Source organism: Dendroctonus ponderosae, unplaced genomic scaffold (genome assembly GCF_020466585.1).
Source record: "Dendroctonus ponderosae isolate FM_Combo_2020 unplaced genomic scaffold, Dpon_F_20191213v2 Dpon_F_20191213_1, whole genome shotgun sequence".
Taxonomy (NCBI): domain Eukaryota; kingdom Metazoa; phylum Arthropoda; class Insecta; order Coleoptera; family Curculionidae; genus Dendroctonus; species Dendroctonus ponderosae.
Window position 1 is genome coordinate 43,908,097 of NW_026017110.1, and position 22,834 is coordinate 43,930,930.

General features: G+C 34.1%; 2 protein-coding genes across 2 annotated transcripts in view; both read left to right on the forward strand.

The window, feature by feature from the left end:
* Positions 1-22,834, forward strand: part of LOC109533326 — a 256,565-nt gene that overhangs the window by 179,345 nt on the left and 54,386 nt on the right. The window lies entirely within an intron of this gene.
* LOC109533325 lies at positions 6,619-7,825 on the forward strand. The gene has a single exon (XM_019898619.2). The coding sequence runs from the start codon at positions 6,714-6,716 to the stop codon at positions 7,410-7,412; it is 699 nt and encodes a 232-aa protein (XP_019754178.1). The 5' UTR covers positions 6,619-6,713; the 3' UTR covers positions 7,413-7,825.

Genomic DNA, 22,834 nt, shown 5'->3' on the forward strand with positions numbered 1-22,834 from the left:
ATTTGGCATAAATTCGGCGAACAGAGCGGAGAATCTGCCCAACTTTTAATTGAAATACCTGAGTGCTGAAAGCCAACATTAATTGGAGGTAAATACAGCTGGAACGAATTTGTCCACTTAGAACGAATTTGTTTACCTTATGGGAGAATAACTCCAGTTTGGAATAGTCGGTGCTTGGTTTTCGAATGAGGATGCGATTCCAGTCAAATTTTCTCTCTCATTAAGTCACAAAATGGAATATTTAATAGCGAAATCGTTGCCAAATTTCATTTTTATTCGCAAGTTGAAATTCAATCGGCACACAGAGCTCATGGTCAGAATTTTAACGCAAATTTTATATTTACCTACAATTTTCCTGCTTTGCAAAGGCTTTCATCTGTTTGCTAAGTTCAAAACTCCACATGTACCACTGAACTTTAGCTTTCATCTACTGGCAATTAGTTTTGTTGATTATTTGATTATTCTGATTGAGGAACTTTCGTAGTTTTACATGTAATATAAAGCGTACAGGCTGCGTCATACCTGATATATATGACTATATGAATGGACAATTTTAATCCTTGCAAATGAAGATCGAAATTTGCAAGATTTTGAGACGAAATTTTGCAACAAAATATTTTTTTCATTAGCTTTCCAAGATTTCTGGGAAATTGTTTATAGATATCTCAAAACAATTTTTTAGCAATTCTGGATGCTGTCAAGTTTTTTAAGGTTGATCAGAAATTTGTGATTCGCTTTCTATAATCAGCAATAATTTTCGTTGTTGAAATTTTTTTAAGGCTTTAGTTTTGGTACTGGCAACTTCAGTTTGTGATTGGCTAATTTTTTGCTTTATTTTTTATTGCATTTTTATTTCTCGCATATTTTATTTCCAGACCATATCTTATTAATACTTTTTAGGCCGATCATCCATTAGTGTAATTTTGAAGCAGTTTGTGGAGCGATTATTTTAAATTCAGCACCAACACGCTTTTTTACATGCTCCTTTGCCTCTATCGGCTCTAAAAGTAATCTAATTCTATACGTAACTTATTGCATTTGAGAACCCTTTTCATTCACTCAGTTCGTTTTTGACCATTTGATACTCTTTCTCGAGTCGTTCAAATTTATCATTGCTAATATTTCTAGACTCCAATCGGCGCCAAGTTCTTCCTTTTCATCTTTTTGTTTTAATGCTTCAAGTTTACTTGCTCGATTCGAACATTAATTACTAAATATTGATTCATTTGATTCCGCTGCTCAATATTGCTCTTCTTCACTTTTGGCGGACGTTCTTTTCTCAGACTTTCTTCTGTACTCTTAACTCCCTATCATGTTTGTTATCTACGTTAACTTAATGTAATTTCTCTATTTTCACCTACCATAAAACTAATACTTAATACCTTTTGTACATGATTCCGTTTGTTTATTGAGTAAATCTAATATAAATGCAGAAGTTATATTGAAAACTTTTTGGTATTTTACTCGAGCTAAAAAATGATGCCAATTTGCGTATTGAATATTTCTTTGATATCATTTGAATAAAACGAGTTTAATTTATGTGTTTCTGATTGACGCCCTGCGGCATGAAACAAACATGTAAAATTGCATTGAAAATAGACCGCTAAACATTTTTCAATAATGATAAATAGAAAAATGACCATCAATGAATTTCAAAAGGGAGTATTTTACAAAGTGCTTTGTATGTTTGAATTAAAGACCATTTTGCGAATGCTGAATTAATTATTTTAATATTTTGTTTGTTGGATTCTTTAATGGAAAACCAAAATTATAGATAATTTACCTTTACATTGAACTAATTTAGGATAGGGAGTTCTACTGTTTGGTGTTGGCTGGTCGTTCAATTTAAGTGTACACTTTTCCACGATTGTATATCAATTGAAACTTTAATTATTTATTGTTGGCTTCTGCTTGGTTTGATAGTTTCCTTCGGTCGATTTCAATCAAAATATTCACGAATTAATCATACTGAAATAGGAAAAATAAACCTCCCGATGTCGCTCTATTATAAACTTCAATTTTAATTTTAAGAGCAGTAATCTTGAACTTTTGCACCAGTCTGCTTAATACATAAATAACTATTAACTTAATTGTTTGATCACTTCTCTAGAAAGGCATCTACTGTAGGTTATTTCTCTTAACGGGAATTTCTGGAAAAGCTTATGCTTGTTTTAAAGTTCGCCTCGAAAGTTTCTAGAGACAGTACGAGTTCTCCTTGTAAGTTTGCTTCATTTGACAAAGAGAACTTTATAAGTTGAAAGTGTCACATTAACATCTACGAATTATTACTGTTAATAGCTTTCCTTTGTGTTAGCATCAAATTTGTAGAAGCCCCATAAAACAGCAAATTATTGGGTCATGAAAACTGCATTTGACAAAACCTTCAGTGCGGGAGGGAATAATTCCATACCAACAGGAACAATGCTTGCACTAAGTTAAGCTTGAATTTACGCTTGTTTATACCATATTACACGATACGATGCATAAGCCTTATCTGGAGTGAAAGCACTTGTTCTACGTAACGGAGATGAAACTCCAATTTCGGAAATTATAATTATGCGCAGAACTTTGAGGACGATAGAAATTAATTTCGGAATGGCGCCAAGTGAATTTGTCGCTAACTATAATAATTGCTTTTTAAGAAAATGGTTTTAGAAAGTTGAATTGGTAATGTTTGTTAAAGCAAAGGGGATTTTAATGCACCTTTGAAAAAAATATTAAATTTTGGATCTTTGAGTATTCTTTATTTTTCACTAAAATATCTGTTATTTAAATGTATAAGGAGGAAGGCAGAAATGAAATCTATATGATAGAACAATGCAAAATGTTCATTCAAGCTGAATCTCGCATTTAACTAATGTTTGTTTTTGGAAGTCACAATTTTGTCTTTATTGGCCTAAGAATTACTCTTCAGCTTTGGTTATTAATTCAATATATTTTTTCAAAAGCTGCAAATTAAAAACGCTTTCAAAAATTAAAAACATACTGTTCCTTCACAGAACTTGGATTTTTGACAAATTACTGGATAAGCCAATAAGAAAATCCCAATTTTTTCTTACATTGGTCTTCGTAGCTTATAATATTTCCTCTTTGATTTTTGCACTTACTTTGGATTATTTACTCTGCAACTACTTTCTGGTAAGTTCAACCTAAAGGGAATATTGAAATATTTTTTCCAATTAACTTTTTTATCCTAACGATTTTTTTGTGGATGTTTCCTTGCAGTTTTGTTTCCACAGCTCAATAAAGTCCTGGAAACAATTGATCCACCTTTAGTCAGGCAGAAATCAGAGCTGGTATACGGAGATTTCTCCAGGTTGATTTAGCGGCTTCATTTCCTCAGCTAAATTTTTCATGCCATTACAAATTGCAGAGCTTATTAGGATTTCGCCGCAGTTTCCTCCGTATATGTAGAAACCTAATTGGGTCGGTCACTAACTGGGATTTTCATTCTTTTTATTGCTGCTGGCTCCGTGTAACAACTTGGATTGTTTTCACTTGGCTTAACTTCGGATTTTTTTTGTTAATGTGAGCTAAACAATGTTTTATATCAAACCTCTGTTCAAACGTTATGTCTGGTCTTGTCCATTTTATTTTAAAAAATCGTAATTGTCTTGGCTCAGACTTCATTTTTCAGGCATTTATTTCTTTGCAAAATTTAATAAAAAAATCAGGCGGTGGTTAACCCCACAAAACTGAATTTCACTTATTCAGTCAGAGCATTTTGTAGCTATTTTATACAACAGTAAGCTGCAATCCCATAAACTTTTTTTCAAGTTGGACGGACTAAAATTAACTGATGCTTTCTAAGTTCTACCTGAAGACTAAGGTGCTTCGGATAACTTAATGTTAAGTTAAGCAATATGGCAAAGAGCAGTAAGCATGTGAATAAATCCATTGGGTTGAAAATAAAAAAATGCATTGGGGTTTTTCGCGATATTTCTTTTGTCGATTAGTGAGAAACTAACTATTTTTGAAACCTTGGCGATAAGGCGAAAAATCTGCCGACTTTCAAGAAAGTGGCGTGGAAAACCTACTTTGTTTGTCTTGAATAAAATCTGGTATGCATCAGGAGAGCAGGATATTGAAGCAAGTGGCGACGAGGAATTATCAGAAGCAAAAATTACATTATCGACATTTATCGCAAATAACGTATTGTTGAAACTACTTTGCGTGATTTGACTAAAAATCACTTTTGCATCAGGCGAGCAGAATGTTCAAGAAGGAACTATCAGGAGATGAAACAGGCTTTAATCGCAATTAACCTAACGCTAAAAGAAATTTGTGTATCTTGACTAAAATCCCATTTGCACCAGAAGAGCAGAATATTCAAGGAGGTAGCGACAGGAAGTATCAGGGGTAAGCAATAGGCAACAATCTGAAGTAGAGTAACGATAAATCTAATTTGTGCTCCTTGACTAAAGTTCCATTTGCATCGGAAGAGCAGATTATTAAAAGGGTAGGGACTAGAAAATATCAGGAGAAGACATATGCATTAATCGCAGTTAACGTAACGCTAAAACCATTTTGCGTTGGACCCGACAAATATGTGATTTGTATCAAGAAAGCCGAACACTCAGGAGGGAAACCGGAAGCAAATATCGTCACCAAAAATAGACATTAGTCAAAAATAGCGTTAAGTTAACGAGCTGGTCATGCTTATAACCTGCACAAACATGCTTTAGGGGATAGAGGTGTATCCAACATTGTTGATTGTATTTATTTTATTAGGCAAATAAATAAAATAGATTGTTACTAGCATCTATTAACTAAAACTCTTTTTCTGCGCTTTCGATGGTCTTTTGCAGCGCGGCTAATTCCTTTAAAGAACGGTAAAAACTCTTTGTTTATGGATAACATACAGTACACCAGAAGTAATTAGTCATACGTAGAATTTAATGGAAAAAAAATAAATTTGGTAAAAACGTGGCATTTTCCCAAATCCGCCGATCCGAATATTTCTAGGGCCCACTCTATACAAGAAATGCGAAGCGCTTAACTGAAAGTCTCGACATAATAGTTTTAGCATGATCGAAATATAGCATCCGTGCAAAAAAATGCGCAAACTTAACAAGCTCTATAAATTATTCAGTGAGGAACTTTAATGGCTCTCGTGTTGTGAGATTTTCACTACAATTCAGGGCTTGTTTTTGGGATTGTTTGATTATTTATAAAATCAGTTTTAGGATATTTATAGTTAAATAACAGGATATGCGCTAATAAAAAAGACAATGGAACATTTTCAATTTTAAATTAGATGGCATAGTGACAAGGATCTTGTCTTTAGAAGAAATAATCAGTAAATTTCTACTCAACCCCCAGTATTACAAGTAATTCCGTGTTACTGATGAGGCCTTTTCTTAAATAACTTTTGTTAAACAAGTTGAGATTGCATTGAAAAAGTTATCCCCCAGCAATGTACTCCATTAAGACTTTCAATATGTTTTCCAGAAATATTTCTGACTATAGGCACATTAGTAAAAGTGAAAACTTTTTTCTGAGATACTTTAACTCTGCAATGTTCGGATGCTTTTTTGTCAAACCCCGCTTAAAAAACCCACTTATCAAATGGATCTAGCATACGAAAAGTAGTCTGTGTCATTTCGAGCTAAAATATTGACCCTGTCTGGCTGAGGGTCCTAATGGATCCAACCGCTAAAGCAAAATAATGGTTGTATCTCGACCCTTATTTCCTTAGACAAATTTTTCAGGGCATTACAAATGACAGTACTTATTATTGTTTTACGCGCTCTGGACCCCACATACGTGTACACCCTAATTGGTTCATCCACTGGCGCTAAATAGAATTTATTTACTCCCTAACAGCTCTGGTTATTTCGGATCATTAAATGGGTATAAATGGGGAAATGGAACTGAATGAAGCTGTTCGGTCAGATTTTTTTGTTACGTATTTCCGTTCCATTGCTATAAAGCGCCATATGTTTCGGTCGTTTGTTTTGCGAATTTTTCTTTAAATTGCTGCGGAGAAAATCGAGGTATATTGCGTAGTTGTGCAGAGTGTCCGCATATTCGATCGACAACATCTAGCGAGTCACAGATCTAGTGTTTTTTGGGGTCGGGACACCGTATTAATATTTAGCGTTACCCAGGTCAATGGGCGATCATTTGCGACTACAAAATAACTACCTAAGCCATGCACTTAGTTGACAACAAATTTCGAAACATTGCACCAGTTGACTGTAAGGAAACACGTTACTTTTCTATGAGCACATGTTGCGCAATGTTAATATTTTCGAAAAAGTGCAAACACTTATTCGCATTAGCTAGGTATTCTGTGTACCTACTAATAATGTCCCTGAATTCTAGTTAATCGCTTTTATCAAAGGGAACTGAATTAGTTTCGCAATATGATTAAACTATCTTACATTAGTCCAAGCGCACATAAATTTAGACGTGTGTTAACAGTTAGGTATATAATTTAATGCCTAAACTCAACCAACGTTTTGTTAACAACTGAGCGTAGTAAACTAATGGTTGCCTCAAATTGCCACAGTAGTAACGAAAACCAGGGGAAAATATGTTTTTCTTGCATCTTTTTAACCAGAGTTTGCCTCCGGATTATGGCAGGCTGATTACTGATTACCGAATATAAAAGCTGGAGCGCATGAAACCACCTCGAGTTGTGCATTTGTTCGTATTGGATTTATGTTCGCAATTTGTGATGAATCATCGTGGATTTTTCGATCTTCACCATGGCGGTCATGGTCGTCACCATGATTTCAACGATCGTGGGCCTTTTGCAGTGTGGAGGCCCCATCATTTCCATAGTCGTGGTCCACCTAATTGGCCTAGACGGCAAGTTGGGCACCCGGGAAGCCACGAACAGCAAATTCGGCGAATTGTCAGAGAATTCTTCGAAAGGGCGTGCCGTCATGAACCCGAACGAAGGGGATGTGGACGATATGACCGAACAAGGGGCAGACATGTTGAGTTTGATCCTTGGAAACTCCATGTCAGGAGAAGGCGATGTTGCCCATGCAATCCAGACAGGATGGCTGATCAAATTGGAGCTGGATCGTCATGCGATAATTTGCCCAGATGCCTGCCTGTATCTTCCCCAGAACATTCAGGTGAAAGAGGCACGTTACCAGGTGACAAAAAAGCACCTCGAAGCAAATGTGGCAGAAGAAGCTGCTGCATTCGTTTGCGAAGAACTAAGAAGTGCTGTTGCGGTAAATCCTGCAGAATTGAAGGGGGGAGCGATGCAAACAAAGATTTGCCTACATCAGCAGCCGATGAAACTGAAACTGATCGGGAATGTGAAACCACTATCATTGATCTGGATAATGAAGCAGAAGACTCCAAGAACGGCAACTGAAGAGGAGATTTGTTGGGCACGAAACAATCTGCTTCGACTTCCATTGCTTAAATTCAGCTGTAACTTTATTTAGAACATTTCGTTTAGCATGTATTTCCAACCGTTATCATGTGTAAAATAGCAAACATTCCGAAAACTGCGAAGAATACATGCATTACAGCAGTTGCAGGTGTGCAGTTTGGTAAAGAAACCGCTTTACCAATTTGCACCCTGGGAACTTTTTCCTCATTTGTCTCTAACTTCTGCAAGTCGAATAGATTGTTATTTTACACTTGATAACGGTTTGACATACATCCCAAACGAAACGTTGCAAACAAATTTACATCTAAATAGAATCAATGGAAGTCCGAACTTATTATTTCTTGAAATAGCATTGGTTTTATATATTGTAATGTTATTTTTTAATAACATTTAGGCTACCCATATAACAAGTTCAAGGTAGCACATAGAGTAAAACTTGAATAATAAATGTGCATTTAAGCAATATCTAATTAGTCTCTAATCTTCCTTTGTATAACCCATTTATATGATTTAGTTAATAAAACGACCACTGGAAAATTTTTTACATATCTCTCCAACATTTCTGTGTTAATGTTCATATAACATATGAACAGAGCATATAAAGAGAAACCAGTTTACGAAGTTAATTTCTGGAGAAACTTTGTAATAAATATTATTTATTGCCACAATTTACCAATCAGATATTAAACATTTTAATCATTTTCAAGAATCGATTTACCACTTCTATCAATCTTTGGAACATATTATCTGATGTTATCTTATCGGTAATCCTTGTTATTCGTGTGAACGGGTAAATTTACCTACCAAGCAATAGCGGTTTGGCTAATGCTAACAAAGTAACCTAAGTAAAAATGGCAGAATTTTTAGGATGCAGTATTTTGAAAATATCTGGGTTTTCACCGAAGGAAACCTCATGATATCGCAATAACATTATTTAGCGACTGATAAACACGTTGAATCAAAATAAGTAAACTTAAGTGATGGAAGATACTCAAAATTAAACAAAAATCCAACATAACGTTTGGAAAGACAAATTTATAATTTAAAAAAATATAGGCTGGTTAAAAATTGGCGTCATTCCTTTTAAGGGGTAATAGGGGCTCATTTGTAAGGTACGAAAAAAATATTGAAATTTTTTGGGTAATTTCTGGAAGATATTAACAGTTGAAAATCGAATTTCAACTTTGTTATTAAGCATTATTTTGATAGTGTTCCATGTTTAATTGGAAGCATAAGGGACTACTTAATTTAACTTAATTTTTGATATCTAAAAAGTCCTCTTCTACAATTTTTTTAAGAAAAGTCAAAGCGGCAATGATGTTTTTTTGGCATTAACAGATAGTTATAGGTGGATAGCCCTTGTCAATAATAACAATCATTTGTCAAGCTGTGACATACTTTGAATTTGAATTTTCTTTCACGAATTTGCGGATATGCGATGCGTACTCCTAAAACACCGCCAGACAACACTTCCAGAGGAATGACGCCAATTTTGAATCACCCTGTATAAGATGGCTCTCAATTTCTCCTTTGGGCTTATGAAGTTTCCGAAATATTGCTTTATCCGTGTGCTTTTTTGGGCTGAAAATAACTCCTCTCCACATAAGCTATCCACCAACTAGTTTTGTTATTGTGTGACCACTTGTGTTTGTTTTCGAGGCACATTTCGTCGTAAAATATATAGAACATCCCCGCGGAGAATTCCAATAAAGATATTAAAAATGAATAATGCATCAGTTCAGAAGAATTATTAGCAAAGAAAACCGCACCAAAAGCGACGCGGAAAGATTATAAAATTTTAATTAGATAATCCTCCCCTGTATCATAAAATTACTAATCCCATAGAGTTTCGCACAATGGGTATTTTGTTTGCTGATGAATTTGGATATGGAAAATTAAATAATATAATTAAATCATTCAAAGTTAATAACAGTTTGTCGAAGTTGGGGCGTATGTGGGTTTTCGATCATCCGGAAGTTGATAAGGGAATTAATTATAAAGCGCATTTTTGCAATGTAAATTTTGATTTGGTGCGATGGATCTTGCATATTGTGCCTGGTGAAACAAAAAGCTGAAAATTTGAAATTGCCGAAAATTTCGCCCACAAGCGCTGAATTTGCATCGAAAAGGCAGACTTTATATTACAAAAAAGTCCCTAATCGCATGGTACGATCGACATTAATTCGGAAGCGCGTTTGGGTTCATTATAAAATCCATTTTCGAGATGTAGTTGGAAGCGGATAATATGATTATAGGATCGGACAAGGGACAGAGAAAGTGCTGACTCTAGTTCACTGTAATGTCCATCTGAGACGTTATTCCTATTGAAGGAAGCAGATTTATTTGCATTTTCATTTGAGTTGGAGAACTATCATTTTTCCTTTATTGGGACCCGCATTGCACAAAACTGGTCAAATTCAATTTCGTGTTTCATCCTCTATTAAATATTTGCATAATCCCTTGGCTTAAAACAATAGTTTGACGAAGGGTCGAACGTTTATTAAGGGTGTAGTTGTAACAGGATGGTTATGCTCAGAAAGTGTGTTAAATTAATAGCAACTAAACTGCGGACAATGTCCACTTCAAAGTACTATAGATAATTAGGTATAAAGGACGACCATTAGAAGCTCGATTGACCGCATCTACTAAAATTTTGACCCGCTCTTGTCAGCGTTTCGCTCGTCCCTTTATATAAAATCTAATCTAATCAAACAGTCTCTTTGCTCAATTCACCCTCATTCAATATAGCAAACGGATGAAACATATCTCGTTGCATCCAATCGCAAAGTTTGATTGCTGGTAAGACCGTTTTCAAATTTTATCGATTGCGGAATAGCGTCTCTAACAATCACCAGCGTATGTTTTCCATACAGGTTGTCATATTGTCTAATTCATCGATTTGCTTTGTGCGCGTCACTCCACTCGAAATAGTGTTCGCTGAACAATTTCCATTCCACAGCTGAAGATTAGTGGCCTACGCGTGGCCGCTTAATTTACGATTAAGTAATTGGATTATTAATTAATAAACATATGGAGGGATCTTTGTGACTTAACATAAATCAACTCAAAATTTAACCAGCAAATAATGCCAGGCATTTGTATGAGGCGATCGAGGTGCAAATCGTCTATATGAATATAGAAAATTAGTCTGTAAGATGGCCAGCGAAAACTCAGCTACCATCTGATTCCAAATGTGTCCTGGCGGCTGTCTGGTCGACCCACAGCTTGTGTTTTCTTACGCATTTAAATTTTAAATAAAAACTTACGAGCAAAAGTAGGCATAAAGACCATTTTGAATGCACTAAGCAAAACTCTTTGATGCCGGATATTCTGTTAATTGAAAGTGTAAACGCGTGACCCTTGATAGTGCATATTTTGTTATTCGGTGATTCTTGATTTATTTTCTTATCGAATCATAGCTCATCTTTAGGTTAACATTAAGTTATGAGATAAGCAAAAATATTAAGTAAATGATTGGTACGAGATGTTTGAATAATGTAGTGTTTTCTTGGTTAAAGTTTAACTCTTCCTGCAAGCAGTATGGCAGTAGGCCAGAGAAAAAAGTATTCGATGTTGTAACCTCATTTCTCCGAGTAACTTGGATCGCTAATCGGTTGATTATCTCGAGCCCTTCGCGAGATATTAGTTTTTTAGAATCGATCACATTTTCCGCATGAAATTTATTGAAATTTTAATGGTTTGCGCCAAAACTATCTGGCAAAAAGGCTGTGCCATTTCCTCATAAGTTGATGGCTCTGTTTATTTTGTCACTCTTTGTGCTCTGTAAATTAATTGGTAAACGTTTGTCGTTTTCCTAAGGACACGGTATTCTTGTTTTCAATCCTAAAGATATTTTTTGCTTTATTTTTTTTTATCGAGTTACGTACGTAAAAAGTAAGCAGAGCTTGACAGCTAAACCTTGTACAAGCTTGTAATAAAATTTTGTCTGTACAACCTTATCTAGTTTAAAAAAAGAAAGTTGAAATAAACTTGAACGGAAAATTGAGTCGGTCATAAAAAATTAACATATCTTCAATGACTCAAGAAAAACCGACGATTAATCATTCTAGTCTGTCAGGAGACTCACTTATATTTATTTTAAAGGCCATTTATTAATAATATTTTTAAAGGGTCTTCAAATTTCAGAATTTTCTAGTTTAAGCCAAGTTACTGTTTCTTCTAAGTGATCAATTTTCTAAAGTTTCACTTAAAATTGCCGACAATCTTAAGGTATAATTTAATTATTAATTAATAATAATAAAAATAATAATAAATATAATAATAATAATCCTTCGTCACTTTCAAAAAAGTTTTGAAATACTGTTCAAGCTTCGAATTTGGAACAAAAATCAAACATTTTTCTATCAAAAAACGAACAGAATAAGCGAAAGTTTATAACAGATTATGTGGAAATCTCGTCATCTCCATTTCTCTGAAGACTGTAGAATTTGTTATAAAATCTGGTTTTCTAGTTTTGACTGAATTTTTTTCTTTACTTTCAATTCAAAAACGCTCTATTTTGTAGAGTTTCACTTAAAAATACTGACAATCTGGAGGACTTTACGGCGAAAAATTACAGGATAAATTTAAAGTTTTGTAAAAAATTTACAAAAACTTTTTGCAGTGTCGAATTCGGGACAAAAACGAAAATAAATTTCTACTGTTTTTCTCCCGAAAACCATTAAGGTTTTCTCCTAAACCGATCACAAAACTAAAAGTTTTTAATGGAAAACGCAAATAAGCATTATTTTCTTCTTTTTTGACAATAAAATAATGTTTTCAGTCAAAAATGACAAAATTAATTTTGCTAGAAAATTCACCACATTCATCGATTTGCACGGAACTTTCGAAAACCCTTTTCAGCTTCGCATTTTGCACAAAAACCAATTCCTTTTATTCAGTTTTTTACCGAAAGTCATTAGAACTATCTTAAAAAAAGGACCAGAGAGCAAACGATTACAAAAAATTATTCGGAAAAATAGCCGCCCTCATCGCTCTGAAGACTTCTTAAAAGAAAGTTCTTTTTAATTTTCAGGTCATTTCAGTTTTAAAAAAGTTTCTATTAAGTAATTCTTTCTATGCGAATCTCGCATAATTTTTTAGTTTTACACATGCAACACTTCTTAACCGCTGGGCAAAAATTTTTGGAAAACTTTTTGCATCTTCGAATTATGGATAAAAGCCTAACCATTATTTCTAGGTCTTTTTCCAAAAATATTTCCCCGAACTGAAAAAGCGAAAGCTTATAATAATTTATTTGGAAAACTCTTGGAAACTGGAGTTTCTTCACTTTTAGATCAATGTTTTTAAACAACACTGTCTCTAAACAGAAAAACGCGTTTTTCTTAACGTTTTACTCTAAAATACTGACAAACTGAATATTTTATGCAAAAAAATGAAGAGATCGATTTTACAAGAACTGGTCGACTTTTTTTGGACTCTTTACTTTTTTTTAGTTGTTTGAACAAAGTAGTAAAAGTAACTTAGAGAAATGTTAATAACCTTTTTTTAGATGTGAAAATTCAAGTCTCTGGTCTCGTAAAGCTTGAACAAATTAATTATAACTCACCAACCGATGAGTTATAACTCGTTCACTCAGAGAGCGGCAACAACTCAATAGCGCAACTCAATACAGTGTTACCCCGACCTAGGCGGATTTCACTTTGACCAAGACAATTCAACACTATTTAAAAACCCTGTACAATAAGTTTAATCCTTTTTTTCTAATTTTACACTCTAAATTTTGTCCTATAATAGAGCTATAATCGAGTAAAAAATTGTTCAAACCAAAGTACTTCTTGAAAAAAGAATTGACAGTCAAAAGCTAGTGAATATGTAAGATATGCGTGAAATTTGAGGCGCAAAAAATATTTCTATATATTTATTAACCTTTGAAGCGAGAAGAAAGTTAACCGACAAATAGTCAATTTCTCCCATTTCTTGAACTTAATACTGAAGGCACATTCCTCTGTATTAAAATTGTTACAGATTTTTTCAAAAATGACAATTACTCGTAATTTTATGAACTTTTATTGATAATTGAAACGAGATGTTTCAAGAAATTAGTCGAGTAACTATTGAAATAATTTGAAAAAACGTTTTTAAATCATGAGATACCTGAAAAATTGCTTTTTTCGATTTGCCACAATCGCTTAATAAGAAAACTCTTACGATCTTTTCCCGAGGCTTGTTAGAAATCATTTGTATAAAAAATGAAATTTGGTTGATTTTATTACAGGAACTGTGAAACCCCTTGAGACCAATACATACTGTCTAGAGAATAGAGGTTAAAGCTAAAAAGAAAAAAAATCTAAAAATGCATCAGAGGAAAAAAGGTTTGCTAATATTTGGGTACGAGACACCCTTTAAAAAGTCCGCTATTATGTGATCAAAATGAATAAGATATAGATTACTAAAGATTCAAATTGCTCAGAAAAAATGAGTCATACGATACCTATACTTTTTGTGTCCGATCCACCAAAAATTGCCATCAGACGGATTTAAAATGTGACCAAGAAAACGCCATGTAAATGTTAATTACATTTTCTTCTTGCTTATCTTATAACTAAGTTTTTACAAAGAATAAAAGAGAAAGTCAAAAAAATTGTGCAAATCGGATTACCGATTGAGAAAATTTTCACCGTGAAATGTTAGGGAATATTTGCTATGTGTGCCAGTGTATTGAACTTGACTGGCATTGTTTTAACCATTTCAGCAAGCATTATAGCTTAAAATTACTTGTAAAAATGCTAGTTGGGCTAAAAATTTCCGAATTATATTTAGATATATTCTCGCACTCTGTGGCCAAAATATCAAACTTTACAAACAGACTCATATTTAAACCCTTGTTCTGGTTTTATTTTCACACAGCTGGCCGCAAATATCCTCATTAAACCAACGGTGCAAAAATAAGTATTACATTTAATGGTCATATGCTTGTACTGTATTAAATCGAAAATTGAAAGGATTCATCCACAGTTTTTCAGGCACCATCTTAAGGAGAACTTTATTCTGAAAACAAAACAAATTTACAAAAACGCTTATCAACATTTTGAAAAACCATTTAAATTATATTTGAAGCGTCTTTGCAGATTTTAAATTAAAAGGTTATAATCCCAAACTAACAAATAAGTAAAAAATATAGTGTGCAGCTGCGAGATTCCGTGTATATTAGTTTGGCTTCGTTTGGGTTAGTGAACAAAAGGAAAAGTATGGTCGTATAGATTCTTGGGAAAAAACTTATTCAATTCCGACACTTCTATCCGAAAAAGCTACCCTTAAGCGTTCAACTAAACGTTAGGAAATTACTTTTAAAGGTCTGTATTATAAAAAAAGTACGTATATCATACTGTTTCAGGAGGAGTAATGTCAGAAATTTTGCCTATCTACATTTTACCTGTCTGCAGGAAGATTTCTTGCAACACGTTTTTGAAAGACACATCGCGGAAACAAGCAAACATTTCGCACAAATTTCGATTAAGTCTCTCCGAAGCCAAATGGCCTGGAGTTCTGCAATTATGTATTTGACAACATTGTCTCTAATAATGTGCTGGAGAGAAATGCACTTTGGTGTTATCTGCTTGCAGCCGTTAAGTGCAAGACTCTCACTAGGGCACTTCTAAGCTGCGACCTATATACTAAAGAAGGTGCTTTTACGAACTTCTGAAACATTGTTACTAATATGAAGATAATTAGATTAGCACGTTCCACAATTTAATGTTACATACTTAAAAATAGTTATTATTTCTTGTTAGCAAAAAACCGCTCTTCATCAAGCTTTCAGGGAACAATTCATTGATTGAAATCGGTGAATTTCTGAACCGATCGATCAAAAAATTGGACCTCGATTAAATCATACCTCGAGTATTCGCGGCAGTGTAGGGTGGTGGAATCGAACGATTTAATCCATTTCAGCCGCTTAACAAATTTGATTATAACTCCGTATGAATCCTGGAACTCGAAGCTTCTGCAGATCCGGATTTGTGCATAAGAGCTTATTGGAAATTTAAATCGGGATAAAGGAGGACTGTTCTAGACAAGCTTGAATAGATTCAGGGATCACGATTCTGCGAAAGAAACGGGTTAGATAAACCGTGAATTCTAAGTCTATTGAGAATCGCCCTTCCAGCATTAAATATTAAGTTTGAAACTGTTACCATTAAATTTAAAAGTTAAAATAAAATTTTATTAGAAATTCTATTATCCTCAATTGGGATTTTCGTACAGCGTCTCCAGCAAATCTTAGCAGGAATATCGATTTTCGCTTACCGAGGGCAGGAGATGCAAATGGGGAAAATATTTACTGCCCCTAATATTATCGATAATGTCATTATGGAAATGAGCGCTGATTATTATTGATTTCGATATCTGCGTCTACATGAATTATTACAATCAAGAAAATTCAATCAATCTGGGCTTTTTCTTCAATAGGTATATATCTTAAACTTGTGCAAAAGTCAATGTTAAGACGAAAAAAACTCCCCCAGGCCAGCAAAGAATCCGGGAACATTGTACTTTCTCAGATCACGTTACAAGCCGAGGATTTATTCGTCCCTTTCCTAACAAAGGCATTGTTGGAATCATATTAATGCTTTTTGCTTTATTCCATTGAAAATTTAATAAGTTTGTTCCTTTGGGCGGAAAGAGTTGATGAAAACTACTTTTATGAGTTTTCAACAAGTGGCTGTATGCGGTTTTGTATTCTCGGAATTCAATAAACAGTTAGGGACAAGCTCTTTACAAAAATACTTAATGAAAGTACGTTTTAATTATATTTGATTTTTGCGTATTTTCAAACCTTGATAATTATGAAGAACCGGATCTATTTGCACAGCCAATGAGTTTTTATTCATTATGCATCTGCATTTAAGATTTGCAGTTAAAATGGCACTTTTTTCAAGTAAGAATAACATGGAGAATTTTGATTATTTCCTTCCCACGTTCTCTTACTTTCACTCTTACATTTTCAGGACTATTTTTATTTTAAACACACTCTATGCAATCATGGTATTCAAAAAGTCAACGAGGGATTCTTTTCAATTAGCTTGAAAATTACCACTTTATATTTGAAACAAATTAAATTATGTCAAATTTGTATCATCCTCCTGATGTTTCACAACCAAGACAACAACAGATTATCCTTATCATTTATTCAGAGGACTGAAACAGAGCATTCCCCTAAGTATTGCAATTTCGTTATTCATTTAAAACTGTTCCTTCTTGACTGGGAATTTATATGTTTCCGGAAAGAAAAACAGGCTGTTTTCGCATACCTTCAGTGAATTTTTCGGGGAATAAACTTGAAATTAACCGAAAAAATTAGCTTTCGCATGAGTCTTTTTCAGCATATTTCTAACAAGGCTTGTATTTTGTATTGATAAATCCCCATTTTTTTGTTACTTTATTAAATTCAGTTTCCAGTTAAACCGTTCAAAATCAAGCAGAAATTCTACATTTTTTACCTGTTTTGATTATAGAAAAACAAGAGGTGGCTTTTTCTAATGTTATTGTTTTATTGTCCTGAACAATCGAGAATTTGCCCGTAAAACAATTTGTATTGTAAAATCCATCCACAACATCACAAAATCCCAGAAGGCGAGGGCCAAGAATTTCAAACCAGTTCTATTGTCGAATTACGATTTTCCAAGCGTTTTTAGCATATTTTTGCTGCATATTTGAACGTAAATTATTAACTAGCTTCTAAGGGGATCGGGAAGATTCAGTTGATCATTATACTTTTATTCATCTGACGTTTTTTATGCCTCAATATTTTGCTCTGTTTCACAAAGATGTATTGTATGTTATTTTATATAATTACCCTGACATTAATAATCTGGAAATTCTACCAAATACAAACCTGCTGTTGAGCGAGTTGCATCTTAAGATGTTCCTGCATGTGCTGCATTACAGACCATTTCCGTGCTAGAGAAAGGTATTTCTCTGTCCGTGTTTCCACTGCATCCCAAAGGGAATATAATCCATTTAAGTTTCCTAATGTGCAAATAACTTGTACATAAACAACTGTGCATTGCGTGCCAAGTTTCACTTCTAGTTTAACGCTTATTGATATAGAAATAAATACGGGCTGTTGCCTCGCGAAGCAGATATTGCAATTTGAAAATCCCGACATATTTCACATGTAGCGCTAACTGGAAATCGAATTTCTACTGTGGAGGAGCGACTTTTGCTTCATGCGAGAGCACCGCAATAAAATATTCCTTTTTCAGTTCAAAAAAACACATGCTCAGCTATAGAAAGTAATCATCAAATTTTTACAACCTCATTTGCCCAAATATTTCCATCATATTTCACGTCGGCAAATAACAAATAAAACAAAACACGAAGGAATCGTCACATTTAAAATTTCCACACGCACTTTTCTGTGTGCTCATGTAAAATTGATTGACGAGTAAGCAGAGTAGATGCGGCAAACTCTATCTGTGCCCCAATAAAAAAAAGTAAGCACAGAAAGTTTTATGCCCCACTGGGACCCGGAGTTTAAGGGCTCAATTCTCGACAGCGCTGAGATTAAACTAGGAACTTTGTTATTCGTTCCAAACTTGATTGCAATTTTGCATTTATGGTCGATAGAGATTTATGTTCCACCACTTGGACTTGGCGGTCGATTTTGGTAAATCACGGCGGGTTTTTTATTCAAATTGCACTAATTACTGTTGGGTTTTTCCAACAGGAAATACCATTTAATTATTAAGCTGTTTTTAGAAACTTTTGCAGTTCGACAAGTTAATTATAGCGGTTAGAATACATTATTAATGTAAACAGCTTTGTCAGGAAGTGATCTTTGCAGTGTAGAATAAATTGTCTTTGACACAGACAGCGAGTTCTGCCATTTCAGCAATTGTGATGAATACACAAGCTCAGTCTGGAACATTACCAAAAAAAAATAAAAAATTGCAAATAGCCTCCGGCTGTGTACATACCGAATGCGTAGCTAGCAATTTGCAAGTTTTCCGTCACGTATCACTCATTTCATTAACAACTCGCCATAGTTTTTCACTAATTTAGCAGAATGCATTTTTCATAGGCTACTCTTATCTATCAACCACCAGGTTCCATTGCGGGCACTGATTAAATGACACTAAAATGAAAAGTTGTTTTATTAGCACCTTAAACCGCATCAGTGAATCTTTTCAATTTTCGTATAACATGTTTTTTTTGTCTAGTCAATTTTGGCCGCAAGGTTTAGATCACGTTACGTTACGTTACAGAAGCGCGTTTCTTATTAATTCATCTGAGATCAAAACTGGGTGCCACTAAGAAGATGAAATACTCAATAACTTAACTCGTTGTTGAAGTTGTGAAGTATTAAACAACTTAATCCATATACAAAATGAAGACACTTTAAAGGAAAAATAGCCGCAAGCCAAACCGTTATTCTACCGTTAAATTTAATTATGCAAAGCGGTAAAGTGGGGAACAGATAAGATTAAAACCGGATCCGCAAAATGCCTTTAGAATGTTTTGTTAGAAAATTGTTAAAAAGTGAGAGTAAGATGAGAAGGTAATCCTAATTTCTTTTTTATGCCGCGCTCTTGTTCCATCTTCGAAACCGAGAGGAGACGGTCCACGATGATTAGCTGCTAAAGACGCCCTTAGGAAGAAAGCTAAATTAATGATAAGCACTTGTGTTAAATGAGGAAATATTACGACATTTCCTCGGTAATAATCCAATCAGTCTCCAGCTTGTAGCTGGCTGTAAATTGCAGATTAACGAAAATGATCCAACAGGTTTAATAGAAAATGGTTATTTTCAAATACAGTTTGCTGCTCCCATTTATCATCTTGCGGGAATTTAATTACAGAAGTACATTGAAAAAGTGCCAGGTATGCGTGTGAACGAACTTTATGCTGGAATAAAAGGACTAACCGTTGAACAAGTATGTTAATTCTGCAGTTCTAATGAGAATATTCGATTTTGAATTTTTATGACCAATTAATTCCTCATGCAGCTCGAGATCGAGAGAACTAATTGAGCCTTCATACATAGAATTATTTATATTTTTTCATGTTCATTTTTTGAGTATACCAATTAAACAAATTTTATTTGGTATTCAAAAAGCAATGAGTGGTCTACTTTTATTGCTTTATATCAATTTATAATTTAAATAGTAGGTATTGATGTAACTTACAAAAACTATTCAAAATAATATAAATTTATTTCTTTTCAAAGTGATAATTCCTTCTCTAATTGAACACGTTTGAAAGTCGAACGTGAAGAGAAGCGAAGTAAAAGTGGGAAGCGAAGCGAAGTAGAAGCGAAGTAAAAATCAACAAAAGACAAATCATTTTCATTTTATTTGCGAACTCTCCATTTTCAAAAGCCCCAATTTTATGTCACTATAGGATTATTCTGGGGTTAAAAATTACTTGAAAGATTGAATAAAGAAACAGAAGGATTATATATAAATTACAATTTTAAAGCAATAGGAAAAATTTCTAGCCAGCACGTCGTTTCCCGTTACCCCAGATTTCGATTCGAACGGCCGTCTAAACGAATATTGTTGAAGTTTTCCGATTGTTCTCTTGATTAAATCCAAATCGATTTAATCAATCGGATAACAAATTTGCTGTCGTTATCGAACACCATAATGTCACATTAATTATTAAATCTCCGTATTGCATCGATGAAATATTATTATTTTTCATTTTCGGCTGAAATGGATTCGGTTTGATGTAGAGCATTATAAATTGAACGCTAATGGGAACATGAGAACGTGGGAGCTAAAACTACACTTTCTGCATCTACTTCCTAATCGTAAATATTGACTCTGGGATTTGTTAAAGTTTAAATGCGCCTCCCATGTAAATTGCACTTTATTATTCAGCTTGTGTTACAAGAACGTATAATTAGAGCGAATAAATTGATACTGTTGCAAATATTTAAAGTTTTACTTAACATTTTTTTTATTTAATGAATTTGAATATTAATTGCCATGGAACAACAAAAGTTTCGGCTGGCAACAGCCTGGCTTAAAAACGAATTTCCTGTCAGGGGCTCTTTCTTTGTTTGCCTATACGGCCTCAACGCTGCTCTAGTTAATATTTCAAGAAGTACGTTTATAAAATGATATTGTAATGTTTTTCTTTCCGACAGTGACGTTTTTATTAAAATTGGCTTCCACGGTTTTTCTTGCGACTTCTAATATTTTATATTTTCATATGGGGTTTATAATAAAAATGTGAATGGCATTTTAATTTCAAATTTTCCCGAATGCTTATAATGAAAACATTAACTTCAGCTTTTTAAACGCCACCTTGCAAAAATACGAAAAATGCAAAATTAATTTTTATTCTTACAGCGATGAACTGTTTACTTTGAACGAGTTCAATTCGAGTTCATTGAATATTTAATTAGAAGAAGCTCGATGTAACTGAAAAAAAAATTCAAAGTATTAATAACTTATTGCTTCTCAAGGCAGTGACAAACTCTAACTCTCTAAACTAATCTAATTTAAGAGATATTTGAACTTCAGAATTCATGAGCATATTTTTGAGGGCACTGTTAAAAATTGAAATGAACAGTTGACTAATGCGAAGTTTATTAATGAGCAGTTTATTAAAAGTTAGCCAAAGCTCCGCTAAACTCTGAGCATTTTTTCATATTCCAAGAAGGCAAAGAATCATGATACTTTGTAACTAGCAGCGATATTATAATGATCATTATTTGTCTTGAACTTTAATCTTTGTCCCACTAGCCGATAAAATCGTCTACAAAATTTTCAAGGTTGGTAAGCTCAATTCCACCCTAATTCAACTTTCTGCGTTCTCCAAAGATGCGGCATCATATAACAGAATGCCTTTAACTATGAACGTAGGAAATTCTAGATGCTATTAGAAATAGAGAGCTGAAGTTCCTTAAAGCTATTGCCGACAATTTCCGTATATGGTTCCTGTTATAGTGTGGTTATTAGCCAAATTAATTTAACGATTTTCAGGCAAACGGATATTTCGGGTTCTGTGCTTTACATGTCCCAATTGCCAGACTGCTCTCAACTTTTATCCGAATGAACAGGGGTTTCCAGACATTGTTTCGGTGTATCGAGTTATTCACGAACGAAGCCGCAGCTATTTCCTAAAGGGTGAATCAGTCTGATAGGGTGGGTGGTGTAATCCGATCCTATAATGCCAGCTGGCCTGGCACTAAAAAGTTGAACGACTTTCCAGCCCGAATTACTTACACTTTGGTTCTGAGCGTCGTTTCAAACCAGTTTACGATTTGAATTATAGTCAGCTGTTTTGCATCAGTTAAGCCGATTAAGTACTTCTTTATGGTCGCAGGTTTCAAGAAATCTATTGTGAAGGTCACTGCTGTTTTGGTTTGTCCGCCGAAGAAATCAATAGTCGAACGAAAATGGAGGGTGTTTTTGTTTAGCCTTGATGTTGGATTAACGTTTTTGTAAAATGTTTCTAAATTCACAAAATGAAATGTTATAAGTGTTATTATGGTTGTTCAATTAGCAAAAATTGGATGCCTATTTAAATATGTTTACTAAGCACAGAAATTATTTCTCGGTTTTTGGCTGTTGATGCCCAACTGCTTGAAACAAACGTGTGCCGACTATGATTGAAAATGTCCAAATTTTGTCCCCATCATTTAATTTAGTTAGATTTTTTCAAGATCCAATATTTTCAGGTAAGACACTGTTTAATCGTTTTGTAATAGCTGGCTCAAACTAGTACCATTTCTTTAACCCGCACGTGTTTTGGTTAAAGGATGGTTGGAATAAAACTCGATATCGACTGCTTCGTGTGGACTGTATTGAATATCTATCTTTTCCATTCAACCGTTACCAGTTATATAAACCCCGTTTGTCAAATGTCATTTCTACGGTCGTGGCACTGTTGCCAACCGATATATATATACATGTTACATAAGTAAATCTAACAGACACAAACGGATGGGTTTTCCAGATCCAGACAATAGTAGCATCGATTTCAAAGTCGGTTAGTGTGAGTTTCTGAAAAATCAGCCAGAACTGCGATTTCCTTGAAATTTGATCGGTTTTTACTGCAGGCCGTTTAGATTGAACGGTTGATTGATTGATTTGATTTTGTCAGAATCAACAGAAAATTTGTATTTTGCTGGGAAATGAGCATGCAGTCTGTAGTAGGCCTGAGTAACTCAATTTTTAGGAGTTGCGCAGTGCTACGCAAATGACTTGGCGCGCCAACCCCACGAATCGGCACAGTAACTCAGTTCCGTTCCTGGGAAAATATTGATGACTGTTTTTACTTCTTTCTAGATATATTTTAAGGGCCATTTATTAATAATATTTTTAAAATGTCTTAAACATTTCGCAATTTGACAGTTTTATCCAAGTTTTCTTCTAAACGCTCAATTCTCTAAAGTTTCACTTAAAAATGCCGAGAGACTTAAGTTGTTTTTCGCGAAAAATTATGAAGTTAATTTCGAATCTTTGGTCGCTTTGTAAAAAGTTTTGAAATCCTTTTCCA

Excerpts from the sequence above, each read along its gene's own strand:
- LOC109533325 (XM_019898619.2), top strand. The coding sequence starts at position 6,714 with ATGGCGGTCATGGTCGTCACCATGATTTCAACGATCGTGGGCCTTTTG.